Here is a 9,304-nt window from a genome sequence, read left to right as displayed (position 1 = left end):
GTAAAATGATTTCACAATTTTGAATGCCATTTGCAATAAAGTGGTGATGAAATTTGATAAAACAGAAAGAAATGCACAAGAGAAAAGTAAGTCTAACCATACATTCACAGGCAGGGACTACAAATGAACTATTGCTTGAGAAGAAAAAAATATGAATTAATATTAGACAGCTCTCTGAAAACATCAAGTCAAGCACTCAGTATCAAGTAAAAATGTGAAACAGGATATTTGGATGATTAAGAAAGAAACTGTAAACAAAATAGAAAACATATATATATCACCGTATAAATACACTGTATCGCTATATCACTGTATAAATACATCATACACTCTTATGTTGAATAATTCATGCAGCCCTGGTCATTCTATTTCAGAAGAAAGAAGGGCAAGACAGAGAGAGAAAGAGAGACAGAAGGAGAAAGTAAATTCACAGGATCTAGGACAAATTCAGACTATTAAACATAGCGCACCCCCTGGATTAGGAAACATTTGAACTGTACATATTGGATACAGAGCCCTGAAGATGTCTGGAAGTCAACAGCTGAAGGTGTCCCTAATCTGTAGGGGACAGTGGAGGCCTTATAACAGCATGACTGTACCCCTATCGAGGCAGGGCACCTGCCAGGTACGCAGGGCTACGTGGACTTGTGGTTTGAGTCAGTGCAGCTATTCTTACTTTATGCACAACCAAGTGTCTTCTTGGAAAAGCTGATAGATAACAATAGGAAAGGACTGGCAGCAAAAGTATAGGCAAGGTTTAAAAATAAATAAATAAAACTGTAGGCAAAATAACCATGCTGTCCTTCACTCCCAGGATACATTATAATACTCTTTTTTTTTTTTTTTTTTTTTTCTCCTCTCCTCCCCCAGCCTTTTCCTTTAACACCACATGGCTACTGAGGTAGCTGGTATTAAATGCCTTCCCAAATCATGCATCCAGTTCAATGTCTGAACTCAGAAGGTAGGTCAAACTGCAGTTTTCGGAGGATATGCCACCTTTTCCAATGGAAATTATCTTTTTTTTTTTTGGTAGCAGGGGGTGGGAAGATGCCACACAGTGGAGTCCTCTCCCAGGGCCAAAAAATAGGTACACACATCTTCTATATCTGCTATCATGCCAGAAGCAGGTGCAAAATTACGCAAAATCTGGAGCTTGGCTAAATGTAATTGGTAGAAATATTAACTATGTTTTGATATTGCTTTATGCTGAGTCTATTATTGCAAAAAGTTGTATGCATGTATGACTTAATGGACTTCTTTCAAATATGTAAAAATTATATGTAAAAAATTCTGTATTATGGGGAGACACCATGACACGGTTTTGCAAACTCTTTTTTTTATTTTTTTAAATGATATGTGGACTGTTATAAAACTTTGAGCTACATTTGATTATAAAAGGAATTTAAGCAGGGTAGATTTTGTAAATTGACACCATGGCTATATGATTTGAATCCAGTATTATTTCAATAACGATGGAGATAAATTACTGAGGTGGGCCTGATTGTTCAAGCACTGCTAGGCATTGTGTCAACTCTCTAGACCTGGTATGTTCTTTAGTAGCTGAAGTTTCTACATTGGCAGAATAGGTCCTGTAAACCTCATTGCTAAAATGGCATCCTCAGGTGATGAGAGTTTAATTAACTTAAGCAAAGTTCAAACTGAAGACGATAAAAAAAATTGTACTCGGCGGTGCTGCCATTTGAGAATCCAGTAAGCCACCATTTAACAAAATCTTAAAGCAAATAATGGACAAACCCAACCAGTTAAGGATTTTTGGTAATATTTCAGTTATGACTTTCAATTGTCTCCTCCTCACCTAGTTGAATTATTTGAAACCTATCCAGAGTCACCAAGATGTTCTTAAACGAGGCCGTTGTCTCCACTAGAAAGTACTTAAATCATTCCACTGCTAGGAGACTAAAAATGGGCATCATATTGATAAGGTGTCACAACAACTAACTTGATATCACGATGGTGTACGTTCAAGATGAATGACTCATGCAAAGCTGCATTACCCTGAAGGAGAAGAAAAATTTATCCAGTGCTATCCTCTAAAACTTATAAGAAAAAATACAACGGCTAAGTACCTGTGGTACCCTAAACATAAATACTTTGTAGTCAGAAGTACCAAGCAAAAAGTGCCTATATATGCCAAAGTAATAGAGTACTCCATTACCAGCAATAGTCTCTCAGATGTCATACCAGTACATCTGCCACTCTATAACTATGTCTAAAAACAGTTTCACTGCAGACAGAAAGATCTGAGCCTTTCCAGTATGCTTTCTGATAAACTTTCCCAGGCAAAATGGAAGAGCTGTGAGGAGGATTTAAATGGAGACATAGTCTGCAGAAAAAAAAAAAAAAAAAAAAAAAAAAGAAGTGGCTTCCTGTAAGCAGATCTAGTTAATAATTCTTAAAGAAATTGGCAAAATGCCTTTTCTCAGGGAGACATAGCAACTGGTTTTGCTCTTTGCAGCCTAATCATTAGACATGTCTGATCACTGAAGCAGAGGAGAAGGAAGTGAGGAAGAGATTAGACTGGCTGCTTTGCCGCTTTCTTACTCCTGAAGAATTCTTACCTTGGAAATCAGGGTAGTTTAAAACATCTGACAGACTGAAAATGGCAGTTTTCCAGTTTCCTTCTAAAAACAACACTGATTTTCTAGGGGGAAAAAAAAGCCAATCCAATGTAAGTAAACAGTTCCCAAACTTATTAGAAATTTTCATGAAAAGTTATAAAATATATTTTTTTTCAATGAGAAAAATCCCCCTTATATTTTTCTGTAATATTGAAATGATTATTTTCAGCTTTAAAAGAAACTGCTCAAATATTTTTCTTCCCTGTTTCCATTTCACTGTGATTGTTATCATTTCTGCTTCTTTCTGATCTAGAATGTAAGAACATTTTAAAATGTCCTGGATTGGCTGGATTATCATAATTTTGCTGAGTAATTCTCAGCAAGGCCTATTTGTACGTAGTGGTAATGGCTCCCATTGACTTGTCTGTATGAGAAAGTCTAACAGGATGCTCTCTGCCACTTGCTACCAGCAGCAGCATCAGTAGGAGTAAATCTGTATCATCCCAGTTTAAACTTCTTCCCCAGCAGGACCTTTGGAAATGTTTGACTTAGCTGCTTCTCCTTCTCCTTTGCTCTTCTATATACATATTTTGTGTATTAGAGGGGAGCTAGAAGGAAGATGGGGAAGCAGGGTTATATTAGTGTGAGGAGCTTCCAGGGCAGGCTTCCAGGGCAGCTTTGCTGGCTCTTCTCTCCCTAGCAGCATCGCCATGTCCTGTTTCGCCATCCTCCTGAAATCATCATGCTCTTCAGATGTGGTCTTTCATTCTTGGCATTAGTCATAATCCTCAGTTTGTCAGGTGTGTGTTCTGGCCTCTCCCATACACCTCTGTTTACTCTTCCTCCTGTTGCCAGTCTGTTCCTCCCTTCTTCTCCATTCCTTTCCATGCTTCTTTTCTACATTTCCATTCTCTAATCCCAACTACAGTCCTTATGCGCTTTAAAAAAATGCCTCATAGCGTTCACTGTGCCTCCAAACCAATCTCATGATCTTATGGTTATAACTCTTGTTTTGCTTCCCCTTTCTGCTTCCTTTGTCTCCTGACATTATGTCATTTCTATTCAGGCTGTCATCTCTTCTGGAAAGGGATTTTTCTTGTTCTCTGTTTTGCAAAGCACCTGGCATGTTTTTGATTCTGTCAAACAAATAATAACAACAGATATGAAATTGGCAGTGCAGCAGAATCCTGGTATCAGGAAGTAATAGAGGCAAATTACACTCTCATTGTCATTGCCATGTATACACCACTACTTGACAAAAATTCTCATCGACTAGCTAGGTAAACATCAATAAACCCCAAGATTCCCAAGCAAACACCTCTAACGTAAAGGAAATGTACTTGTGTTTCACGTTGGATCTCAATGAGCTACAGGGTTATACTTGAACATTTCAGTATTCGAAATAAAGGAAATAAATGAATGAGGTGCGGTTTTTCAGATGGGTGTCTGGGTACAAAAATAAGGACTGGGAGAAGATGTAGATAACTCTTTGAAACAGAGAAGCAGGAAAAGGGTGGAATGGGTGTGTTCAATTTCACCTCTGCTTAATTAAAAAAGCATACACATGGTAGGTAGCTTCTAGCACGTAAACTAATAAAGCAGACTCTCCTTTAGCCTAACTGATGTTATCAGAAGCTCTCAGTATTGTGAAGAAGCTTATAAAACATTTTAACTGACTTGTCTCAGTCATTACATGATATCAGGCACCCCAAGACAATGTTTATGTTATCTGTGTTGCCAAAAAAATCCCCAAAGCTTAACACAAAAAAAAAAGGAAAGAAAAAAATGTAGATTTTACTGTACATTTAGTGATAGGCTAGCCATATGAAATCTTTAAAACAATATAGCTTCAGGACTAATGGATGCAGGCCAGGACTGAGCAGAAATTATTTTACATATAGTTAGTAATATCTTAACAAAATTATTTGAAAATTCCTGAGAGAAAAGCAATTTGTTACAAACGTTGAGACAAGCCAATATAACGCTAATACTAAAGAAAAATAAACCGGCAGAGGAATGTCCCCCTGCCATACCAACCAATATTCTTAAAGTTGATTCCGAAGTAGTATCTGTCATTTCAGCACATGGATTAGATTATTTAACAGTGTGAATCAAAGGGGAGATACTCATTCAAGAGAAGAGCATTATTAATACCTTGTAGCATGCCATACATCTCTGTCACCAAAGTGGACAAAATGGGAGCAGATGTTTTATGATAAACTGAGAAGAGGATCTGACAATATTAATAGCCATAATATCTGAGGTTTAGCAAAAAAAAAAAAAAAAAAGTTAGAGGAAGCAATCTAATGGAGGGACAGAATGCTTTTTTTCTGTCTCTAGTGTGTTGTCCTAGGCACTAATTTTAAATGAAGGGAAGATATTAACTAAGCTAAATCTCGCTTCTATGAGGTTTTTTTGCACCTGCCCTTTGAAACCCTAGTAATGCAAAGAATGCGTGAGAAAAGAATGCAGCAAAAAAGAACTCTGAGGAGAAATCCTTTCCAAAAGGAAGACTTTTTTGACTCTGATGGTTTCTTTTTACTATTTCGAAGGCAAGTAAATCTTTGAATTAGCAAAAATGATTGACGTGTGAATTTATTCAAAGCTAAAGGCAAATGGTAGTCACAAATAGCACTTAGATACATAGGCATTTAAATCCTCAGGTTACATTTATATTGGCTGTGTCTCTACTGACATTTTTCAGACAGCACCCGGGTGAAGGTCTCCAGATCAAGAGATTCCTGAGATAGTGTACATATACCCTGGACTGTAGCATGGCTTTGCTCTGGGCTGCAGCTGGCTCAGATTGCCAAGTACTGGGTTCACCAGAGCAGAGACCAGGTGCAAGCTAACAAGTATGAAACATCAAGAAATGGGAGATGAGGATCCCTGTGTGACACATGGTAAATTGATTTGATACTTTTCTTGCATCTGTATGACCTAGCTATTCATTATCGAAACTCTTCATTTCTAGCTGCCCTGCTGTGTGTTGCCATTCCAGGCCTGAATTAGATATTCTGTCTTCCTGGGAAGAGATAGAAACCTAAAATGGTTATGAGAAATTGAGGGACAGTCAAAGACAGTGGATAAGCCAGCTGACAAGCTCTGCTGAGGTGAGGATAGGGCTTGGTTGGGATATCTGTATAGTCGGATTTAGTACTCATTTATCCAGTCTCTGATGCATGCCAAGGCCATACCTGCGGTCAACAGTGGGACAAAACCAAAACACACATGAGTTACCACCCACACCCTAACTTCCACAGCAAGGAAACTCAACAAGAACTAGTACTCAATGCACTTAGGAGGGTCCTGGGTATACAACCATGTATCCCAGAAGTAAATCTGGACAAGGACAGTCCTGAGGAAACTATTTTCAGGAACTCACAGCCCCAAACCTTCTCTGAAAGTAGATGCCTAAATTCACCTTTTCAACAGGAAACACACATAAAAGAAGCATACAAGAGATTACACACATTTTACCTAGCAGTGGAGCAATGGCAGAATGACATGGGAAAATATGGTGCCTGCAGACCAAAGTATTAGCTCTTCTGGGACATAACAGGCACCACAACCTCTTCCATGAAAAAAAGTCCATTTTACTCAGGACAACAGCCTCCTTGTTCCCTGAGAAGTGGTCTAAACACCAATTTCAGAGTAAGAGGGAGGGGACTGTTGGAAGGGAAAGGTGCTTCAGGAAGGGAAGAGACTATACAGTGCAGGTGGGAATTACGGAGGTAATTTTGGATTAGGTTTAGCCTAACCAACTTTTCTCCCAGGCAAGCAGCTACAGCTCAAAGTGTTTGGCAATATATGAGTACCTACAGAGTATGTCCCTTCCCACACAGAGGTTGAAAGTATCATGTCAGTCTTCTTGTACTACCTTCCCACAGCCCAAAGCTGTAGAGTCAGTCTTACTCTGTCTATGCCTTTCTCACCCAAGAAATATGTAAAATTTCCATGTGTTCTCCGAAAAGGAGTAGGCCATTCATCAAATCACAAAACAAATAAGGTGACCCTTCCTAGAAACAGAGGTAAAAGAATGCCAGTGAGGTGTTACATTTCCATGTATCCTGAACTATGGGTAGCCATGATTCAGCTGTCAATAAGCATGAGGTTAGTCAGTCTGTTGGGTTGCTCTGGCATTTACAGTAGACAAGGAGAAAGAGTGAGTTCAGTAACAGGTCTGTGAGATATCTCCATACTTTCAGCAAATGGCTTCTACCAATTTACATCATGTTCTTCTGCTTACTAAAGCTCACTGACCTTAGCTAACAAGGACTTCCATCACCAAAAGGCCTTAAATAGAAAAACAATAGCAACGACACAATAGAACTTATGATCTAAGTGCTGCCAAATAAAATACCCTGTTTTGCAAAAGTTTGCTACAATAGCTCAATGACAGACATGCAGATGCATAACTGTACGGTAAGATATGTGGTTTCTGTTTCTCTGTTATCTAAAGTGAAGTATTCTTAATTTAGACCTGAAAATTCAACCTTAAATATCATGCAACCACTTGTAAAAGCATTATGGAATATATAATATCCATTCCTCTAGGATTTTAAATAACTTGTGAGCATCCAAAGTTAAAAAAGAAAAACGAAAAAACATAAATTCAGCTTTACACAATCCTGTTTCAATTACAAGTGTAAAAATGGTATTAGCTGCTTTGAAGGCTTACTTTATAAGGAGATTATTTTTCCTTTTCCATAATTATTAAGACATTTTGCTATACTGAAAGCAGGTAATATTTCCAGGGACTATTTTCACTCTTTTTCAGCAAATAATTCAGAAGCAGATAACACAGGTAAAGTATTAGTTTCCATATGGTTTTCATTAATCCAGCTATATTAATTTAATAAAATCCATAAGAAATATGTTTATAATAGTATAAAAGAATGAGAAGAGACTTTTCTCCCATTCATTATGGGGAGTATAAAACCACAGAAGGTACCTCTTTCATCCCACTGCCCTGAAACAGTCCCCTCACCAGGTGTTTTGATTTCTGCCATTCAGGTCCCTCTTAGATTGTACTGCCAATAGAAAGATTTTTATATTATTTTAAACGTACTCCATTAGCTTGTATCATTGGTGTTACTGGGCAGTTCAGAGGTAAGCCTGGCTGATTCAGCTTTTCTGTATTCAACCCCCTCCTCTCCCACTTTTTGCTTTGTTTTGACCAACGCTAATGACTTCTGCGCTCAGAGTGCAGACCACTTGGAGTGATCTCCCTGACCCGTAGTTTGTTGGTCGTTGATAGACGTTGCATTTGTTGTTGCTGCGGTACTAAATGTTCCTTCCTCAGTGTCATCTTCTACTTACCTCCCAATGAAGCACGGGTGCTGCTAGGTAGGTTTTAATGGGTAATGCCAGCTGGGGAGAAAGGGAGGCAGAACAAAGCGCAAAAAATAGTTTCCCTCCTCATGGCTGGGGAAACATCCCTCAAAAGCCAGAGATATCACTGCACAAGGAAACAAACATGGACACCTGCAGAGGGACTTTGGTGTAATACTCAAGTAACCACCACAAGAAAGATACCGTTTGGGGGTATGTTAGACAAGCAGTTTCATGGGAGAGGAGGCAGTTTATGACAGATTTGCTGCAGGAAGCACACAGTCCATCTGGGATGCGTTTGCCAGCAAGTAGGAAGCATCAAAGAGGATTTGTTTCTTGCACAAGTTTAGGTAATGTGAGCATTGAGACAATTATTTCTCTTGAAAAGAGCACTACAAAGAAGTGCCTGAAAGCTTTTTTTTTCCCTCTTCCCCACTCCCCTTCCTGCTCTTGGCAGTAGATGAACCAGAGTGTGTCGGGCATAGTAAGGTGCAGCCTTTTTCTCCACAATAGCAATCACTCGTCCATAGTACCGGTGGCCAGTAATATTAAAGAAAAAATCTCATTAGGAATCCCTCTCAGTGCCTCACTGGCCCAATTTCTTCCTGTAGGCATATTGGCCTGTATTTGAATCCTCCTGTCTTCATCTCCAGCAGCCCATGAGGCTACAAACACTGGCTACTGGGAAAGAAGATGCTGCTCTTTTGTACAGAGTAATATAAGGGAGGACTTAAAGGGCTACTCCAGTAAAGGAGCCAGGAGATAGACTTAGGATGAAATGGGCTGAAGGCAAGGGCTCTGCACCACAAAGATCCTGAAAGAGAAATACAAAGATTGCCCAAAGTCAGATCCAACACCTCGTCTCAGCCTCTCGCTCCATCCAATCCCATTCTCTTCTTCTATTGCCTGGACCCACTTTGCTCTTCCACTGACCTCACATGGGAGCACCAGTGCTGCCAAGACCAAACCAAATAAATGGTAAAGTCTTGGTTTAATTCTGTTACAGAATTAATTTCTTATTTGTTTACTCTTATGAACTCATAAATTTTGCTTTTGCGGTCTAGTTTCAATGACAGTGACAGAGAATACCTGCCACCCAGAAAGCTCCATACTTTGGTAAGTAGAGTTTTTTACGGGGTGTGAAGGCTGCAAACACAGACTGCCCATAGACCCACCTCTTTAACTTTCTGAACAAAATCCTAACCACCGCTTAAAAACTGTCATTTCTGAGTGGTCTTCAGGAGGTATTCGGATGATTTTACTAGAGTTTATTTCAAGCAAGTCAGACTTCTTATGCAATTTACTATGTGCGACTTCAGTGGGAAAACACATTTAATTTATGACTATGGCTGAAAATAACACCCTGGAGAGAACTAATCTGAGATTCCTGC

The 9,304-nt window shown here is 39.1% G+C and overlaps 1 protein-coding gene across 2 annotated transcripts in view; it reads right to left on the bottom strand.

Moving 5' to 3' along the window:
• Positions 1-2,413: 2,413 nt before the first annotated feature.
• The window catches only part of EPHA7 (EPH receptor A7), a 167,186-nt gene continuing 160,295 nt past the window's right edge, over positions 2,414-9,304 (bottom strand). For both annotated transcript variants that reach the window (XM_054195480.1, XM_054195476.1), the window contains one exon: positions 2,414-3,715. In XM_054195480.1, the coding sequence (XP_054051455.1) occupies positions 3,520-3,715 (196 nt within the window). In that variant the 3' untranslated portion in view covers positions 2,414-3,519. The remainder of the gene's footprint in view (positions 3,716-9,304) is intronic.

The sequence above is a fragment of the Rissa tridactyla genome, chromosome 3 (assembly GCF_028500815.1).
Source record: "Rissa tridactyla isolate bRisTri1 chromosome 3, bRisTri1.patW.cur.20221130, whole genome shotgun sequence".
Classification (NCBI taxonomy): Eukaryota; Metazoa; Chordata; class Aves; order Charadriiformes; family Laridae; genus Rissa; species Rissa tridactyla.
This window is presented reverse-complemented; position numbering and strand designations above follow the sequence as displayed.